This window comes from Ceratotherium simum, chromosome 11 (genome assembly GCF_057802395.1).
Source record: "Ceratotherium simum simum isolate JZ-2026a chromosome 11, ASM5780239v1, whole genome shotgun sequence".
NCBI lineage: Eukaryota > Metazoa > Chordata > Mammalia > Perissodactyla > Rhinocerotidae > Ceratotherium > Ceratotherium simum.
Genome location: NC_141910.1, coordinates 38012559 through 38032540, shown reverse-complemented (window position 1 = coordinate 38032540; position 19982 = coordinate 38012559). Strand labels below are relative to the sequence as shown.

The following is a 19982-nucleotide window of genomic DNA, read 5'->3' as shown; positions in this document are numbered from 1 at the left end:
GGGGAGAGAAATAAGGGAATTTCAGGTGAACCTAGCAGGCAGGACATCCTGAGGAGAAATGTTCAGAAGAATTTTATCAGGCTTCTAAATACTTTCATTCATTTAAATAAGCACTTGAAAATGTCTGCCTTATGTCAGATCTGTCACTGGACCTTAACTGGATACCAATTTTGCTTACATGTCGTTCTCCTCACCCTGTCAGATCATATTCAACCTTCAAGGCTCAGCTCAAACCCCACCTCTTCCAGGAAGCCTTCTGAGATTTCTCCCACTTCTCCCCTGTATGCTCCCGGCCAGGACACCCACAGAACAGTGCTGCCCTGACCTGTGTACATTCCTCTCCCCCAACAAATATCAGCTTTCTGAGAAAAGGGTCTCCATTTTACTTATCTTTGCATCATGGAGATGGTCTCCCCTAGTCTGCTCTTTGAAATGGGATTTAGGGCAAGTGAAAGCAGAGTCATCTTTCACTCACATTAACCTTGGTTTAAATCTATGGGAAACAGCCTTCTCCTCCTTGGCTATTGGTAATATTCAGCATTCATTGAAGGGGAAAGATGCAGATGAGGGAGAGGCAAGTAGGTGCCCTGACTAGACACGGGCACTCAGCGGTGGAGGCAAAATCAGACTGGTTAATTTGGGGTGAGCTGAATTATCCAAATAATTGTATAAATCTGGCCTTTGCTAGCAAATGTCACCCTTTATGATACACTTAAGTATTTAAAGCAATTTTCCTCACCTCTGTATCAAATATGCTTTAGATACTTGGTGGTTGACCCTTCGTCCAGATATAAAGGGATAGAAATGGAGAGAGCTCACATTTATCTTTCTAGAACTGCTGGCATTGAGGTACACAAGGTTCTTGCCTCATACGCTGGCTTTTGCTATTTCCCCACAGGAAAAGTTTGGAGTGTAGGAATCATTACACTTTCCCTCCTTTGTCTCTGTCCAGGTAGTCACAGGAGAGAGAATACTTACCCCTACCAATACACACAGTGAATTTTACTAGTGAAAACCAAGATTTTTGGCAGGGTTTGCACATGTTAAAGACTTTTGACGGAGAGATTTCTCCTTGTCAGGAATTCAAGAATTCCCTTCCTTCCTTCTGATATCTGTTGTTTTTAAATAGGCCTTTCAGGGAAGCATCTTAGAAATTTTCAGTCCTTTTAATGCAAAAAGTTTCCCAAAACAGGCAGAATGCGTTGTGTCTGAGTTGAACCTCAGGCCAGAAGAACCTGTGCTTTGAGTGGCTTGGTAAATGCACAGAGTTTAACAAGCTCGTATAACTGTTATTTTTTTCCTGTTGGGCACTTTAAAAAATCCTGACAAAATTCAAAATAACCCTTTATTATCATTTCAAATATTTCAGTTCCTGTAATGTTTACTGTTTCCTTACCCAATTAGGAAAATTTTGCCTCGATTTTAAGAAGGAAAAGATCTTTAAAGTTTCTACTAAATATAAAATGGTTGAGAAGTTTTTTCCCTCTCAAATTGGCATTCAGAAAAATATATTTATATATTCATTTACTTCTGGCATGAGAGCAGAATTGCCAATTTTGCTCAAAGGGAAAGTGTTTTGAAACGACACAAATCTATACGTTCGTGTTTCTAGAATTAATACGCTTGTATTGGCTGTCGTGGTGGGATTTCCTACTAGGGGAATCCGCAACCGGAGAAGTACCTGTCTAGGGAGCATTTAAGGAAATTTTAATATCCAAGCAAAAGCAGTATTACCGTTGCTATCCTCTCCCTCCCCAAGAGGAGGAACAATTAAGAATTTGCATATGCTCAAACACAAATTAAAGACAAAGGGCCCTTCACAGGCTGTGGTTACCACGCAGCCCTCACCATGCTGCAGCCCCAACCCAGCACTGTTTTTGCTTCCAAATGAATAGCATTAAGCTTGATAACTAAAAATAGTGTTTCTGGGCCCTCTGGCCCATTCCCACTGTAAAACTGTGTTTCCCCAATCAGAAACATCTCCCCATCTCTTCATGAGCTTCTAGGCAAAAAGAACGTATAGTTCCAAGGGAAAAAAAATATGTATATACTTTGCCCTTTTTATTTTAATGGCCAAACATTGTAATGTTAGCTAAATAGAAATTCTTGTCTGTTAATAGGTTCCCTTAGTTTGTAATAAATAGGAATGCTAATGACTAAAATTTGGTATTTGGTATGCATTAGCTTTTGTGAGCTTTTCTTTACAGTCCTCATTGACATGCAATATGGCAAGCTTCCTTTGAAACATATTTATAAAATAACTACAGTATAATTAAACCAACAAAGCCATCTTTTAAGTAAGCTTAATAGCTCATTTTTTTTTACCTCGGTAAAAATTTATTTTAAAAAGAAAAATAGTTATGCCTCAATCCCACTGTATATTTTATTCTGTGCATCTAATATTTCCTTTGCATCTGCAATCTATGCATATCTAATTCTTTTTGACAACTATGATTATTAATAAAGTGTTCATGAAAGATATGCTTCATAGCTTCTTCAACAAGAATAATGTTTTTTTGTTAATGGAAATTGTAACACATCTTGACAGATAGAATATATAAGATGTGCTTTTTTCTTAATTGTTAATATTGCTGTGCTGAATACACAAGGAGCAGATCAACAGATATGGCAGGTAATAATCAGAATGGATGCTATTTTACACAATGTAACTAAAAATATTTTAATGACATAAAAGCAATAGATAAATAAAAGCAATTATGTTTAATTTTGCTTTCGGTGTGCGAACAATTTTTGGTTGTTGTTGCTGCTGTTGCCTGTGTGTTTAACAGAGGAGGAAGCTCGGAGCGCAGAGTGATCGGTACAGAGGCTGCTCTGCCTTCTTGCAGCCGAAGAGTCCTGCAAGCCGCCCTTTCTTTGCTGTCAGCGGCTTCAGCGTCCCAGGGGCGCAGGGCCCGGCTGAATGCAAATTCGCAATACACAGTGGCTCAAGTTCACCAAGTTTTCCTCAATTTTGCAAACGCTTCCTCTCTCCCCACGCCTCCGATTTAAGACCACGCGATTTCCCAAAATGAAAAACTCAAAAGACACCGGGCGCCGGACGGGAGCAACTGGAGCGGGTTCTGGCTGCTTCTCCGCCTTCCGGACCCCTGCCCGCTCCGCTCTGCCCCACGCGCCTGGTTCCTTTCTCTCCAAACTTCCTCTTCTTCGCCGAGGGGCTGCCAGGCCCCCAACCCACCCCCCGCGCCGAGAATAAACACAGTTGACATCAGTATTATAATCTTTATTTAAAACTGTTTCCAAGGTTACAAATTACCGTGCCTCGTATGCAACAGGTTCCTCCGAAGCTGTATCATTACAGATTAACTGTAATGTGTAGGATTAGAATAAAAGCATAAGGGATTAGGTAAAAGGGGGAACGCTCGAGAAATAACGCCCGAGCGCATCTCGACTGCGAGTCAGCGGGTGGAAACCGCGTAGACGCTCGCCGGGCGTCGCGGCGCGCGGAGCTGGACCCCGCTTCTCCGCTCCCAGCCTCGGAGCGGTCAGCGCGGCGGCGCCGGAAGGGCTAGCGCGGCCGAAGGCTGCGGGGCGAGGCTCCCTGGGCGCCAGGGACTAGGGACGGGGCCCCCGGGCTCGGAAAGGCGAGGGGCCGGGAGGCCGCAGGGGCGGAAGGGCGCGGGCAGGCCTACGGCCCGGCTGGGGGCCGCGGCGAGCACCGCGCCCAGCGCCGGAATGCGGCGAAGGGGACAGCACGCCCACACGGGGTCACCGGGTTTATCCGTGTTGCTGACACCGCATTCAAGGTCCAGGCCTGCTGGGGCCCCTCACGGCGTCCTCGTCTAGCCCCACACCGCCGCCCCTCTCCTGGCGGCTCGGGCTGGGGGCCGGGCCCCTCCGGCAGCGGGGCGAGCAGCGGCGCGGGCCGCCAGCGCCCTTCGGAGCCCGGGACTGGGGTCTTCGCCGCCCGCGGAGGCCCTGCGGCCACCTTTCCGGCCCGGCCGGCCCCTGGCCCAGAACTCGAGGGAGGCCCCACAGCTCCTTCGCCCCTCACTCCGCTTCTTGCGGGGCCAGGGCTCGCCGCGCCGGCCCCGCGGGACTCGAGCCTGCCTTGGGCCACGGCCTCGGGCCGCTGACGCAGCCCCGAGGGCTGTTTGCGTGCCGAGGTGGAGGGCGCGGGGCTGGGAAAACAAACAGGGCGGCGTGGAGGCTCGGGGTGGGGGCCGCCGGGGGCTGGGAGGAAGTGTGCAGTGTGGCAAGAGCGCTAAACAAAGCCCTCTCGGGAGCCCCGTCACCCCGCGGTGACCCGGGCCCGCCCCGCTGAGCCGCCGAGCCCCGGGCCCTAGCCTCGGAGCAGGCCGCGCCGCTCGGCCTGCGCACGCCAGGGCTCCGGGCCGCCGCCGCCCGGGCTCTCCTTGGGCCTCGCAGGACGAGCCCGCGGCCCGCCCTGAGGGCGCGAAGGACAGCGCGGCCGCAGTGAAGCCTCACCCCGCCACCAAAGCCAAAAGAGCCGGGCTGGGGGGGTGACTCATTGCTGATGTCCTCTGTCAGGAAAGGCGGTGACTCCGGGGCACGCTGGAGCCACAGCTCTGCCAGCAGCCCCGAGGGGCCCAGCGGGCTCCCAAGTGGACGCAAGTGGGCGACCAACTTCGCCGCGACTCCCGCTTCCAAGGGAAGGGCCCGGGCTGAGGAGGCGGCGGGAGGGGACTGTTGCAAACAGCTGTTCCTCATACATATTTCATTACACAATCAGATAATGCGTCCCACCACCTTCTCAATTATTCACAGATAAACATTTTCAAGACGTTTTGACATCTGTCTTAGTGCCTGCTATTAATTTAGTAATCACTGTAGTTAAAAATGTATGGGATTTTTGCCGTCGGAGCACCTCCTTTCGGGCGCGCGGGCCCGGTGTTGGGCTGTGGCTGGAAGCCTGGGCCCTCCGGGGGTGAAGACACCTATGGAGGTGAGACGGCCTCTCTAGCACATTGACACCGTTAATGGAAGGGATTAAAAGGGTATCTGGTTATTTTATTTTATTGTTGAAGGTGATGGTTGTCCCCTCCCCCACCCGCATACCACCCCCCACCCTTTCCCGCCCCAGCCCTGGACGGGATAACAATGTTCAGCCTTTTGCCCGGGGCAGCGGAAATGGTTAGCTTCTATCTATGCGGCGGGTTTCTGCTGAGGAAGACGCAGGCAACTCCAGCCGGCTCATTTTGGGCCGAAAAAAAAAAAAAGGAAAACACGCAATCGCTGAGAATTCCCCGCAACAAAAAAGCTAACACAGTGCGCCCCACTCAAAAGGTCACAAACCTTCCCTGTTTTGCCCTGAGCCCTGTGGCTCGGGCAGAGGTGACAAGGGCGCTTAGGAAACAGAGAGAAAAATAAATTGCTCCAGTGACTGTACACGGGCGTTTGGGGCTATGAGAAAACGAGCTGCTTTTCTGCTTGAGTGATAAATGTTGCAATGAGCTTAGCTATGTACATGCAGTTTTAGAAATCAGGCGGAGTTTGAAGAATCTTGTAGAATTAATTGATAATAGCAAACATCTCCAACTGTAAAATGCTGATTGTCATTTATTATTGGAAAGGCTGTAAATAAACTACCTTGAGAGAGGAGAAATGTCCCCAAGGTAAAGGAGTTTGTCTTTTTTGTGTGTCCTGAATCTCAGCTGCAGGGGATGGAAGTTACACTTCGGGTTTGGGAGTGATGGTCTCCTGATTCATTTCTCTCGTCCTGTTGCACCTCTTTGTGCATCAGCAGGTGGACTCTTAGTGGGGAATAAGGAAAAACAAACCTAGGGAAAGAAAAAGGTCTGGAAGAAACTGCCCTTCCAAGGAATATTAATTGATTCTAAACTGATTTTCACTTTTTATTGTTCAAAACAACTACAAGAACAAACTTTTGCTAAAATTAAGGAATTAAGTGTATATTGGGGGGGGAGAAAAGGATACAGTGTTTGCCCCTAAGAGGAAGAAATTCTTCCCTACTCATACCCCCACACCCCCTCCGTTTCTAGGGCAACTACATCTACTTAACCACGTCCTCCTGCAGTGTTTTCTGGATGGTTCATCTCTTCTTCACAGGACAGACCTGCCTCTGCCCCTTGGAGGGTGGTCATCCGACTTGCTAGCTCAGTAAGTCCTCTTTTTTTGTTTAAAAGAATCTTCCCAAACTTACTCTCTACTTTTAGAGAGAGAGTTGGGGAGGAGGCCAAGTGGAAGGGAGGGCACCATTGCATCCAGTGTGCCTGACTTTTGCAGGAAAACTGTGGTGGCTACTGTCTGGAAGGTTCACCGGGTCTGGGCGGGCACACGGAGCTGAAACTAAAAACAAGTCTGTGCATTTGCTGAGGGCTTTTGGGAGAGCCACTCTGGGAATCCCTCTTTGCAACTCCCCAGCTTGGTCAGGATAGTAAGCTCTGCCTGGGATGGGGGAGCAGGGGGTAACAACTTCCCAATATCTCACAAAGAAAATTAGTTCAGTAAACCAAATAATTCAGTTTGCTTTGGAGTGTTCTTTTCCAGACTTATTTGCTATAAAGGGAAGTGAGATGGAAGCGAGGGCAGGAGGGTGTGGAGCTGAGCTAAGATTCTTTTAACGGTTAAATTTAGGATAAGAGGAGTGAAAGGGGCAAAATAAGGACCCTCCAGCTTCTGGAACCCTGGTTAGAGCTGAACGTTCCTGTTAAGAATCAGGAATCTCCTGGCATTGAGTGAGGGCATCTATGCTCTACACCCCATCCCCCTTAGGAATGCAATCTCCTAAACCAATAATAATAACAAATAAATCACGGTCAAAATGAATCTTTCCTGGATTGCCCTCCTGTGGGTGTCTCCAGCCCAGCTGAGAGGAAGGCAAATGGGTCAGCTTTAGGGTGGATGAGGTGCTCTTTCTAACCTCCAGGACTTGACCTGAAACCTTTTACCCTGTAGGCTCAACAAAGCTTCTCCTTCGAGATCCAAAGTCCCTCTAGCAGGAAGCCCTTGGCCTGGCGGCCTGCATTCTCCGTCGACCCACTCTCCCCGTGCGTGGCTTCCTGTACATTTGCCCGTGTGGCTGGGGTCACTCCGCGAAGGCACTGGACAACTGGGTGCGCACCCACGCATTCTAATAATTCTGTCTGTGGACACTTTTTCCCTCAATTCTGCTGTTAGCGTTCCTCAAATTCTCCCGTGTGTATTCGAGTACAATTGCGTGTACGTTCCTTGTGCAGTCAGGTGACTCAGCTTAAGCCCAAGCTCCGACGTGTGCGACCTCCCGGGTCTGCACCGGGAGGAAGAGGTGTGCAAATTCGGGGCTTTGGGTGGGTTGCAAGGTCAATACAGCTTCCCGGCCCCAGGACCCTCTAGGCCGCTCTTACACCTTCATCTGCCCGACTTCATAACCTTCCAGGAGGAGGGAGGCTCTTCGACCATCCAGCGCCTCGCTCTCTTCCAGGAGGGTGGAAACAGCCTCCGGGACTTCTGGTGGATTTCGGCCAGGCCGGGCCAAAGTGGGGGCGGGGTCGCGAGGTGGCCTCGCGGCTCGCGACCGCATCCCCCACCCAGACCACCAAATGGCCGAGTGCACCCCGGGATCCTGGGGAAGGTGCAGGACCCGACAGTGAAGTCATGGCGCCTCGGGGAGAGGGATATGCGTGTTTAGGGGCGAAAGTCTCCTACTCGGCCTCCCGGGAGCAGCTGTATTTGTAATTGGGAACTGGCCTGGGCCCGCCCCCTCGGCCCCTCCTCCCGCCCCCACTTCGGCGCTCAGACCTCAGCTAGCTGTCGGAGCACGGGTTCCGGCTATCCCCACGCACCCTGGGGCCACGCCATCCCTTAGAGCCCTTGGGAGTGACCTAGGCGACTGGAGCGGGAAGGAAGTGTACCAAGAAGGGTGGCCAGGGTCGTCCTGGGGCGCTCTTGCGATGTACCCCTCCTCCCGGAGTCGCAGTGTGGAGCCGCGCGCCGTCTAGTCTCCCAGGCCCGCGGGAGCGCTGGCCTGTGGCGTGCGGGGGCGGGGATGGGGGAGTGAATTTGCTGGCGGGCGGCTGGAAGCGGTTCTCCGAGGGATCGTGCGGGGACTTGTGCGTTCCTGGAATCCTGTAGATGTGTTTTTTCGTGAGTGTGAGAAAGATGTGGACCTGCAGCTAACTTCAGGTCAGTTTGTTCGTAAAAGGCCATCGCCAGTCCGTCGGTCGGTCGGTCTGTCTTTCCTGCGCATTCGCACAAAGTGAGGCCACCTCTCCCCCACCCTCCATGAAGCCTCCCAGGCCTAGTCAAAGGGCCAAGGCCTGGGGGGGCCCTGAGGCCTGGCGGGATGAGGCCCGTGATGTGCGCCCCCGTGTTCTGATCCTAATGCCCAAGCTGCCCAGGTGCCCACTCAGAGTCAAGCTAGAAAACTACGTGGGAAAGGAGGACTCGGAGTGCTACCCCCATCCAGAGCAGGGTGAAGTCCCAACCTCGGCGCGTCGGATCTACAGACCTTGCATCTCATTGCCGACCCAGCCCGGGATCCGGATTGGCGGCGGCTGGGGAGGGAGGGATAGTGGGGTTGGGTTGGTACATGATGGAGGTAGAGATGGAAAGAGGGGAAAAAAAGAAACGAGTGGGTGGGGATGTTGGGTGGGGATGGAGTTGGGGCAGCCTCGCATAGCTCCAGCTTTTCGCCCTGCTTTGGGGTAGGGTGTCGGGCTGCGCCGTTACTACCCCCCCCACACACACACCCACCGGAAAATAAAGCTAATGATGTAGTAATTTAGGAGGGGGTGAGGGGCTGGGCGAGAAGAGGGAGGGAGGATGGGGAACGCGAGCCCCAAGAGCGAAGGCAAACAGCTGTGGAGGCGCTGCCCGCGGCTCAGGCTTCCCAACAGGTTAGCTAGACCGGGATCCACCCGGCATTTCGCAGGAAAGGGGGGGGGAGCCTGAGCGAGAGGGGGAGAGAGCCTCAGAAGAGGACAGAGGGAGGGAGGGAGAGATAGGAGCCAGAGCGCGCGCCGCGCGGTTTAAAAGGAGACACTTACACTTCCTAATGAATATTTATCCGCCGCTGCTTTCTGCTCCCGGCCTCCCTTACCTTTCCGCAGGTAAGATCCTCCCTGCGCCCCAGCCCTGGGGCCCTCCCAGCTTCCCCAGTCATTCTCGGGGCACCGGGGGCCTGGCAGTAGGGCTCCTGGCAGCCGGGGAGGGAGGGAGTAGGAGGGCGGCTCCGCTCCGGTCTCTCCTTGGGCGAGGGGGCTTGCGACCCTGCACTGCCAAGGACTGCGTGCGTGGGCTACCTGGGTGGAGTGGGTGTGAGGGCGTGTGTAAGAGTGTGTGTTTGAGAGAGAGGGTATGTGCGTCCGTGAGCGCGCGCGCCTCTGTTTCCTGCGCGCTCTGAGGACATTTTCCGACTTTTCACTCGGACGCCCCGATGTCTTGCCTTTGCCTTTTTCTGCTTCCCCCTCCTCCCTTCTCTCGCCTCCTCCACCTCCTCAACCTATCCCCACCCTATCCCCACCCCCGGCTGCTGAGACGCTCTTGTGCGGGTTATTGTATAGCTGGCGCGGGCTCCCCCGGGCGGGCCGGATCCCGGGTCTCCCATAAAAAAGAGTGTATAGTTGGGTTTCTGCCGTAAACCCCTACACAAAGGCCGCCTGTCCACAGGGTCCCCCGCGCCCTTCCTCCCGGCTACACTCTGGAGGTGCTGCGACGCGTTCCCCCCTACCGCCCCCCCAAGACACCGTGGGGCACCAGGGCCCACAACTAAGAGTGATCCTGACCCGGGGGTACTGGGTGGAGCTTCGCGAGGGCCGCCCGCCAGCCGTCCTGGGCTGGAACTGGGAGCCTGACGACCCCCAGGGACAGGGCGCCGCTCACCCCCCAACTTCCTCCTCCCTCCCGCGGGAGGAGCACAGGGAATTCGGGGCGGCCAGGGGGGCAACTGGGAGGGGAAAGGGAAGGGGGCTGGGGAGGGGCTGAAGATATAACCAGAATTCTTAAATGGACTTACCCCGCCACCTGTTGAGAATCCATTGGGGGTTGGCCAGCTCCAGAGCTGTGCGAGGTGGATACGCAAAACCAAAAGCCGAAGTTGGAAAAAGAAAATTCCTTCTCTGGCCATGCTCCGCGCGGCCCGTCAGGCTCGCAGCTCTGCTCTAGGGTCAGGTGGCTGTAGAGCCAAAAGCAACTTTGCCAGGTCCCGCGCCACCCCAGTGCCCCGCTCATCCCACGCCACCTAGGCTCCAAGGCCGGGAGCTCGGAGCCCGAGGACTCGGTGCTGATGGCCCAGCTCCGGCAGTTGGGCTTAAGCCAGGGCAGGCTTTCTAAGCCCTGCTCAGAAGTCAAGAGCAGCAGCGCCGCCGCCTCCGCGCGGCCTTTCATGACGCGGTCGCTCCTTATTCTTGTGCCTCGGCCTCTCTGGTCGCCCCCGGACAAAGCCCCTGGAGCCCGGCCTCTCCCTTCCCGCTAAATCCCCTTCGGGGTCAATGCGCTACCAGCACCGGGCCCCGCGCTTCTCCTGCCAGCCGTGTGGCTCTTAAAGAGCCGCACCCCCCCTCCGCCCTGCGCGCTCCCCCGACCCCCGCCTCCCCGCCCCTCTCTTCTGGATCTAGCCCCCCACGCCGACGCCTGAGGTCCCTGCTGCCCCGACCGAAGCCCGCGGACTCATAGCCCCCTCCCCTCGCCTCCTCCCCTGAGCAGTTGGTGGGCTTGGCCTTGGGGCCACAGAGCTGAGTTTTACCCTCCGCCTCAGGTCCCCTTTCTCTCCAACAGCGTCCACCCCTCGCTTCCCAGCTCCTACCTTTGCCCTTCGGATGGATCAAGGCCGGGCCACTCTATCTTGCCCAGCGCAGACATGATCCCTCAAGATCGTCAGTTTGGGTTCGAATTAGGGGTCATGGGATGGGAAATGGGGCGGGGCATGCCGGTTAAGCTGAGGGAGAGAAAGAGGAGAGAGGCAAACCAGATAGACTTAGAAAGCTCTGCTATCTCAGGGCCTATCTGGCCTTTGGCAGAGGGTAAGGGCTGGTTGGGTGCCACTCATTCCTAGAGGTGGCCGCCCTGGAATGGGGTCCTGAGGTTACCAACCTAGCTAGCTTGCTGTGTCTGAGGGATTGTGGGCATGTGGATGGGGACACCTCCAGAAGGCCCAGAGTGTGGATCTGAGAGCAGCCTGCTTCCCAAGCCCAGTGCATTAATCCCCCCCAAAAGTAACCCTTAAAAGCCCAAGAGCTGGGTAAGTAAGGAGGGACCTTGAGTGACAGCTGTCCAGGGAAAAAGGCATCGGAGGAGGGCAGAGAGGGAAGGAAGTCTACACCTCTTTGAGAGGACTGAAGCACAACTTCTAATAGAGTTCCTTATATTTGCTGGCCAACCATGTCACCTGCCCCACGGAGAAAAGGGGAAGTAGATGGTAGCTTTGGTCCCCTTTCCTTCCGGAGCACTCCCTCTCTTCCTCTCCCTCAGACTTGTTTTAGTCCCAGTCTCATCCTAGCAGCCAGTCAGTCCTGGACAGGGTGGCCCTGCCTAAAGCACTTTCTTCCTAAGACTGGAAGCATGATTAAAGAGAGATCAAGAGATGACTTCCTTGGGGGGGGGGGGGTGGACAAGGTAAGCTGTGATACCTTCCTTGCCTTCCCTAGTGCCAAATGCTATCACCTTTGACTATTTGGGGTCTGTGCTTGGTGGGGCAATGATGGTTTGAGGAGTTGGGCATGCCCACCCCTTCTCAAATCCAAGCCCTATCACACCAGCTCTGGCTTTCATAAGGGGATCCCGGCAAAGAAGTAGGGGGCTTCCTGGGCAGTGGAGACCAAAGGAACTTGGGGAGGAAGGAGGATGGAAAGCTGGCCCTCCCCTGGGCATCTGCCCTCTGCCACCCCAACATTAGTCCAGATGCATCTTTAAGGTAACTAATTGAGAATTGGCCCTCTTGGGAGGGGTTGGCAGTGCACTCCCTGGGCTAGAATCTGAGGCCGCAAAACCCCCCCCCCCAACCTGTTTGGCTCACATCCCACAAGTCTCCCACCCCTCTCTCTTGGGGCTGGGTCACCACTGCCAGCTAGGCCCAGTTTGTGCCCACTCTCCTGGGCCTGGCAGTGGGAGATGCGGTGGCCCAAGACAGAGCCAGACTTCTCTTGTTTGAGGATGTGGGGGCGGAGGGGCCTTCAGCGGGTGGTGGGGCTCATTAGGCAGAGCGGGGTGCCGAGAGGTGCGCGCCGCCGGCTACGGAGGCCGCCTTTGAGCGGTCGGGGCGGCTTCATTAAGCGGCGCTAACAAGGCATACAAATGCCGTGCCCAGCAGCTTTCTTGCAATGCCGGGGCCTTAGCAGGGCGCCAGGCTAATGAGGGTCACTCAAAGGGGCTGATCAAATATTCAAATTTCCCCGCACGCCGGGAACTTTTATGTGCGGAGAAAGTTGAGGCAACTGAGCTGTGTTTACTGTCCCGGGCGACAATTGCTCGGAGCGCGGGTCCCCGGAGGCTAAGGCGGAGGGCGGGGGCGCAGGGAGGGAGCAGTTGTTGTTGTTGTTGTTTTTCATTCAAAGGAAAGTAATCGGGGTCCTTGAAGGGCTTCGCGGCCTCCCCGCCTGCGTGCTGCGCTCCCCTGCGCCCTCTTCGGCCGCCCGCGCCAAGCGCCTCATTTTGCAGCTTACAGGGAGGCCCAGACTGCGGGCTCCCGGGCCAGCCCCCGCCTCCCGGCGTCCTGGGTGCCGGAAGGGGCGTTGCCCCCCAGGACAAACCGGCCGTACTGAGCTGAGCAAGGCCGAGTGGGTGCAGCTGCCCCAGCCCTCGAGTCCTCCTCCCTCAGAGGCTTGCAGACACCTTGGCTTTCCCGGTAACCCCAAACAATGAGGGATTGGGAGTCTCTCAGACACCTCTGCTGGTAAATAAGTGCCCAGTATGTCCTGGTACGAGAAGGACAGTCTCCAGCCCAAACGCCCTTTCTCCACGCACACCTGTACACTGTCCTTCCTGTTGCCTGGGCCGGGATAGAAAAAGGGACGATGATGGCAATCTTGTGACTTCGGCCTATAACGGTGCCAAGTCCCAGATCCTGGAGTCTGAACGGCCAGAGGGCGGGGGAGACCTAGAGGCCCTATCTATCCCGATGTCCCCATTCTGGGAGACCCAGGATGCAGGGTCCCCCTGCGCGCCACCTCCTCCAGGCATCCCCAGGCTCACCTCCCAGCCCTCGAGCTGCCTAACGCCTCGGGCCCCCAGAGCAGCGAGGGAAGCGGCCTCGGCCCCAGAACCCGAGGTCCTTCTGCCTCTACTCTCCTCCCCAACGCCCAGCGCCTCGGAATTTAGGAGGGGAAGCTCTGGGGCTCCACAGCCTCCTCCCCGCCACACGCACGGTCAGCACTCCTAAACCAAGACCCTGCGGAGTCTGCGCTCCCAGCTCCACCGGGAGCCAGCACAGCCATCCACGCCGAGGACCGGCCGCCCCGCCTCCCTCCCCGCTCTCGGGACTCCCAACTTACTGGCTCCGGGCGGCGGGCATGGTGCTTCGGGACAGAGCGGAGAGGCGCTGGCGGCAGCGGGGCCGCGAGTGGGGCTCGGTGGGCGGCGCGGAGCTCGGCTCTGCGGGGAGGCTCTGACTGCCCGGGGCTGCCCGCCGCGCTCGGCCGGGGCCCGGCGCACAAAGCTGCGCGCCTTGCCGCCTCCCTGCGCCCGGCTTTGCACTCCCAAACCGCGGCCGCCACCCGGGCAGGCGGGGTGCGGCGGGTGGGCAGAGGTGTCGCCGAGCTGAGTCTCAGCCCCAATTCTCCTTGAGTGGCGACGGTTTTCGATTTCAGCGCTTTCGGCAGAGCCCGCGGCACCTGCCCAGCCTCCCTCCCGGCTGGCCCGGCAGCGGCGGGGAGAGGCCAGGTCGCCCCCACCCGGAGGAGGGGATTGCGGGGACGGGGAGGGGACTGGCTGGGTTCACCCGCCCGCCCGGCGCCTGGGTCCTCGGCTCCAGGGGATGCAGTTTCGGGGTCACGAGCTGCTTTCAAAAAGTTGAACACAATATTCGGAAACCCACCCGCAGGAATTCTCCCCCCCACACGCGGCACAATACCCACTCCCCTACCTTTTTTCATTCCTTCCTCCCCCGCTTCCTCCTTCTGCCCCTTCCCCCTCCCACCCCTCAGCCTATAATCCTTCCTCTACGAGAGAAAGGGATTGGGAAGAAAAGATGAAGTGTGTTTTTGTGTCCCAACCTTAGGGCTCTTTCTGGGCCCACAGTGAGCGACCGCCCAGAGCTTCGCAGCTGAGCAGCAAAGGACTCAGGACCGGGAGGAAGATACATGGAGGGGAGAGATGCCCGGAAGTGGAGCTTGGCGGGTCTCCCCTCTGGGCGAATATTTCCCTGCCTCAGTCCGCGGGTTTAGGACCGGCGACCCTCGGCTGCCTCGGGCTGAGTGGGCCGGAATGGGCCCCCTCGCCCAGCCCAGAGCCTCCCTGCCGCTGTGGGGCCTCCAATGCAGCTCGCGCTTCTCGGCCCAGGAGGCCGGGCGCTGCAGGAGTCAAGGCCTAAGCAGGGCCCGAGCTCGGGGGGGTTCGGGGCTGAGACACTCGCAGCCTCAGTCACGTTAGGTTTCCCATTTAAATTCTCTCTCAATCTCTCTTTCTCTCCTCCCTCATTGAGATCTCCAAAGTGGTGTGGACTCGATGCCTCGCCCCCAGATCTGCATCGGAATGTAGAAAAGATCTTGTTTTAAAAAAAGTTTTGAATTCCTCAATGATTTTTCTTCTGGAAAGGCAGCTTAGGATAATTATTTCAGCTTTATTGAGGGCAGATTAGTTGAAGTCTGGACGCTGCGTTTCAATACGCGTTGTACACGGGCCGACAATGTGGCCATTGTTGGCTACTGTGTGTGAACTCATTCAAAATATACACTTTTTAACACCAAACCGAGTCCTGTCTAAATATACACTGCTCAGGGGAAAGACGTCTCTGACCCTGACAAATCTGCGTAAATCACACTTCCATAGTCACACAGAAACCTCACAAAGGGAGGCCCGGCTCAAGACGCTGATTACATCTTCTTAAAAGCAACCTACCTTAGAATAAATACCCATGCCAGGCCTGGGGGCTGCAGTGGCCAGAGGGAGGGAGGGCCCTCTCCATTTTATGGGCCTTTTGGGGTCTGTTTTAGGTTTGTAATGTTACTTTCCTTAGAGAAATTAGACAGTTTCATTATTTTTTCTTTACGATATGAGCAAACAAACAATTTTCAGGCCTATCCGCTTCTTTGGGATGGCCTCCAAAGTTTGAGTGCCCTTCTGGGGCTGGTAGGCAGGCCCAGAGCTCCTCCGAGGGATGGAGGTAGTGGGCATCTGGGGGGGCTCCAGAAGGCTCCCAGGCTTCTGGACTCTGGAACATCCTCCACAGCTTCTAGAGGAGGCAGCTGAACTCTGAGGGGAAACAAAGAGGAGGGTTGCTTTTTAAGAGGAAAGCTGTGTACTGTTATTTCTACTGCTATTTTAAAATATAGGGCAATAGGAGAAATCGAGGCTCCTTGACTGGGGGCAGGGTAAAGAGGAACTGGATCCAATGAAGAGGAAGTTGGGGTAAATGTGGCTGATGATCGCAGACGGGGGAGACCAGAGCGGCTTTCAGCACCCTGGGTCCTGAGCTCGGGCTCCCAGGCACCAGATGACCCCCGAAATCCGGGACCCCGGGCGCAGCATCCCGCCGGGCCATGGTCAGCGCGCGGTGGGCCCCATGATCTCATCTCGCCTTTCTTCTTCACCACTATTAGTGCTCACATAGGCAGAAAGAGGAGGCTCGACGTGCACATCATGTGCAAACCAGTCCAGTTCGGCTGGCCCTCGGCCTCTCTTTGCAGGCTGGCCCTCGGCCTTCACGCGGTGTAGGGAGCCTCTCACCTCCCCCACAAAATCCCCCCTTTAATTGCTCATCCCATTTAACAACTCTATGCCCATGGCTTTTTAAATTTCTGGATCAACTTCTTTGGGGAAGAGGGAAGAAGGGAGCTCAGAGACGGCGAGAAAAGCTGAGAGAGAAAAAGAGAGAGAGAAGAAGGGGAAGCGGCGAGATTAAGAGTTGCGAAGATTAAAAAAAAATTCTCTTTCTCCCCCTTCTCTCTCTTTCCCTCCTCTCCCCCTCCCCCCCCCCCACTCTGGCTAAGTGGTAAAACCGTCCTTACGTTCTCGGTATTGATTGGCAGGGCTGACAGTGATTGGCAGCGGTTGCCGTGGCAACGCCACAACGACACGCCGCAGACCAATAGAAAAGCGAAACAAAATGTTTCAATGCTGCACTCACTGTGGATTTAGGGGAGATATTATGAGGCTGTTGTCATTAGGGCGATTGCTGTGGAATCGCTGAATCTTGACTCGGCGGTGGTTGGCTCTCGCTTTCCTCTCTCTCTCCCTCTCTGTCTCGGGTTCTCTCTCTGCGCGCGCGCACCGGGCCGCTCTCCTTCCTCCCTCTCTATGTGGCTGCGCGGGTGTGTGTGTGTGTGGATGTGTGTGGGGTGTGGGTGTCCCTTACGCCCTTCCTCCTCCCCCTCCTCCTCCTTCTGCTCCCCCCTCCTTTCCTTCTCCTCCTCCCCCCTCTCCTCTCCCTCCTCCTGGTCCTCATCGCCCCTCTCCTCCTCTTCCTCCCCTCTCTCTTCCTCTCCCTGAATTTTCTCCTCTCCTCTCAGGTCAGTCCATGGTATTCCGCTCCCCCCTAGACCTCTATTCCTCCCACTTCTTGTTGCCAAACTTCGCCGATTCTCACCACCGCTCCCTACTTCTGGCGACTAGCGGCGGTGGGAACCGTGCGGGAGGCGGCGGCGGCGGCGCGGGAGGCGGCGGCGGCGGCGGGAACTGTGCGGGAGGCGGCGGTGCTGGCGGAGCAGGCGGCGGCGGCAGCGGCGGCGGCTCCAGGGCCCCCCCGGAAGAGTTGTCCATGTTCCAGCTGCCCACCCTCAACTTCTCGCCGGAGCAGGTGGCCAGCGTCTGCGAGACGCTGGAGGAGACGGGCGACATCGAGCGGCTGGGCCGCTTTCTCTGGTCGCTGCCCGTGGCCCCCGGGGCGTGCGAGGCCATCAACAAGCACGAGTCGATCCTGCGCGCGCGCGCCGTGGTCGCCTTCCACACTGGCAACTTCCGCGACCTCTACCACATCCTAGAGAACCACAAGTTCACCAAGGAGTCTCACGGCAAGCTGCAGGCCATGTGGCTCGAGGCGCACTACCAGGAGGCCGAGAAGCTGCGCGGCCGCCCGCTCGGCCCGGTGGACAAGTACCGCGTGCGCAAGAAGTTCCCGCTGCCGCGCACCATCTGGGACGGCGAGCAGAAGACGCATTGCTTCAAGGAGCGGACTCGGAGCCTGCTGCGGGAGTGGTACCTGCAGGACCCCTACCCCAACCCCAGCAAGAAACGCGAACTGGCGCAGGCCACCGGCCTCACTCCTACGCAAGTAGGCAACTGGTTTAAGAACCGGAGGCAGCGCGACCGCGCCGCGGCGGCCAAGAACAGGTCAGTGGCGGGGCCGCGGCCTGGCTACGGTCTCCGGGGCCTGGGAGGGAGAGAGGGATTGAAATGGGGGCGGGCGGGGCAGAGTTTGAGCGGCTGCTGAAGCACACGAGAAGCCACGACCCCCTGGCCAGTTGGAGAAAGTTTCGGCTTGCCCAAGCCCGCAGAAAGAGGGGCAGGCTGTGGGTTTATTGATTGCTTTGCCCGAGAAGGGCTTTCATCAGGGTGGAGAGTGTGTGTGAGGTCCTGCGTGCCCACAGCCCCTGGTCCCTGCCCCTGGGAGCCTTACCCCTGTGCAGCACCTGCGCCACCTCCTCAGCCCGGTCCCCAGCTCAGCGCTCCTCTGGAGCTTACAGACAGGGAAGGAAGGAAAGCCGTCCTTGCCATCTGGTTCTTATTTCAATGCATTGCAAAAACCCGGGGAGGAATCCACGGATGTCAGGGAGAGGAAACTGAACCTGGGTCCCTGTCACAAAGGGAAAAAGGTTGTTGGCCACCTGCAGCGGGCCTCCTTCCCTCAGCATTGCAAGTTGCCTGACTGGGAGCAGGAGAACCAGGCTAGGAGTGGAGAGGCCTTGGGTGGGTGGGTGTGTGTGTGTGTGTGCGCGCGCGCGCGCCCGCGAGTGCGCACTAGCCCTCCTGCCCCAGTCAGGGAGCATCCTCTCTGTCCACTAAAGTGGGAAGCCAGCAGGAGCAGCCTTGCTGCCGGCAAGTTGGCCACAAAGTCACAAAGTTGTACTGGGCTTGACCGGTCAGTAGACTTGGGCCTGGGGGAAGCAGAGAGAAAAATAGGTAGAGGGAGAGGGGGAAAGGGGAAAGGAGTGGGGAGGGAAGAGGGAAGGGAGGCAGTTGTAGAAAGCCCTGATCGGGAGCCTGTGTCTCTACCCAGCTGGAGAAGGTGCTGGGCCTGGTGTACCCGAGGGAGCAGGGCCCAGCTGCTGACAGCTGCGGGGGCTGGAGGCTGGGTGTGAGTTTCTGGAGTGAGCAAGTATGTCCAGGTTTAAATGCCCAGGTCTGAGCCCTCAGCCCTCTCACACTTGCCTGGGGAGCCAACTTTTCGCTGGACGGGAGAAGCGCCCAGGACCAGGTGAAGGCCTCCTTGTGGGGAGAACTCAGAAACTAGGCTCTGGCAGCCGCAGCCTGGCCCAGGAAAGGGGCAGCGCGAGACTGCTCTGCGCTCTCCTCCTGTCCTCTCCCCCTGTCTCTCTCCCTCCTTTTCCCCACTTTCCCGCTCCCAGCTTCCCTGTTTTCTCTTTCCCCCGCTCCTGCGCTCTGCGCAGGGATCCAGAGAGCAAAGCCAGCGGGTCCTACTCGGGAGAGGCAGCGGGTGAGCAACCCGCAGCTCTGGGGGGGTGTTTGGAGGAGCTGGAGCAGGAGGCACTGCGGGGACCCGACCGCTCCTGGGGCAGCCGGCTCAGCTGAAGAGTCGCAGGGACTGAGGAGGAAGAAGCACTCTGTTCCTCCCGGACTTCTGCTTCTTCGGGGCTCGGCCTCCATAGCTGTGTGAGCCCAGGCCTCCCCAGGTGGCCGGCCTCAACTTCTCCCTCTCCTCCGAGGCCCGCCCGCTGTGGGAAGCCTTGGGAAGCTCTGGAGAGCCCCGAGGAGGGGAGACGAGAGCTAAGACCCGCGCTGGGGAGGCTCTGCGGCGTTCGAGGAGCAGCCAGGTGCCTGGAGGAGGGGATGAACGCAGAGAGCGGAGTCGGGGGCGGTGGCGAAGGGCGCGGGGTGCGGGAGGCCTGGGAGCACTGGCTGCGGCCCCGCTCCCGGCGGCGCGGGCGGGGGTAAGCGGTCTGGCCGAGCCAGGTGGCGGGGCCGCTGTGTCAGGGCGGGCGCCGCTCTCTCTCTCCCGCAGGCTCCAGCACCAGGCCATCGGACCGAGCGGCATGCGCTCGCTGGCCGAGCCCGGCTGCCCCACGCACGGCTCGGCAGAGTCGCCGTCCACGGCGGCCAGCCCTACCACCAGCGTGTCCAGCCTGACGGAGCGCGCGGACACCGGCACCTCCATCCTCTCGGTAACCTCCAGCGACTCGGAATGTGATGTATGATAGCCAAGGCCGCCCTCCACCTCCTTCCCCTCCTCCTTCCCCTCCTCCTCAGCCTCCTCCTCTTCCTCCTCCACCCCCAGAACAAACCGAAATCAGGATACACAATCACACACACACACGTACACACACACTCCCACCCCAGCCAAAAATCTATAAAAACCAAGAAAAATAAATTAAACGCAAACCATCAACAACCCCCAGCCACCATCTACCACCACGGCCACCCCAAAGGACCGCGACGCCAACAGACAGTCACAAACGCTGATGTTGCGGGCAGAAAACATAAAAGAGGTGACAATTGTATACTTTCTAGGACAAGCACGGCTTCTCCTTTCGGTTCCCACGGACCCGGCACCCCACCTGCATGACGATTTATTTGTATCTGGGAAAATATTCTCTCTAGTTTAAAACGATTTAAAAAGAGTCGACTATACAAAAACCGACCACCACCACGACGACGAGACGACAAAAGCAAAACAGACAAAAAGAGAAAAAAAAAACCGCCATCTCCGTTCTCGGAATTTGTTTTAAAAAAAACTC

At 56.8% G+C, this 19982-nt stretch overlaps 1 protein-coding gene and 1 long non-coding RNA gene across 2 annotated transcripts; one reads left to right on the top strand and one right to left on the bottom strand.

Moving 5' to 3' along the window:
* The first annotated feature begins 8974 nt into the window (after positions 1 to 8974).
* SIX3 (SIX homeobox 3) lies at positions 8975 to 19865 on the top strand. Its single transcript, XM_087436419.1, has 4 exons — positions 8975 to 9029; positions 16581 to 17400; positions 19250 to 19409; positions 19756 to 19865. The coding sequence occupies exons 1-4, from the start codon at positions 8975 to 8977 to the stop codon at positions 19843 to 19845; spliced, it is 1125 nt and encodes a 374-aa protein (XP_087292545.1). The 3' UTR covers positions 19846 to 19865.
* On the bottom strand, positions 8992 to 13674 carry LOC147915976 (uncharacterized). Its single transcript, XR_015553572.1, has 4 exons — positions 13407 to 13674; positions 10724 to 10855; positions 9935 to 10093; positions 8992 to 9221 (listed from the first exon to the last, which is right to left on the bottom strand). It is a non-coding gene; the product is annotated as an uncharacterized LOC147915976 (long non-coding RNA).
* Positions 19866 to 19982: the final 117 nt, after the last annotated feature.

What these genes read in the sequence shown, in the direction of transcription:
- SIX3 (XM_087436419.1), top strand. Translation starts at nt 8,975, where the DNA reads ATGAATATTTATCCGCCGCTGCTTTCTGCTCCCGGCCTCCCTTACCTT. An exon ending in CCTCCCTTACCTTTCCGCAG is followed by an intron (nt 9,030 to 16,580) that starts GTAAGATCCTCC and finishes CTCTCCTCTCAG; the next exon opens with GTCAGTCCATGGTATTCCGC. An exon ending in GCCGCGGCGGCCAAGAACAG is followed by an intron (nt 17,401 to 19,249) that starts GTCAGTGGCGGG and finishes TCTCTCCCGCAG; the next exon opens with GCTCCAGCACCAGGCCATCG.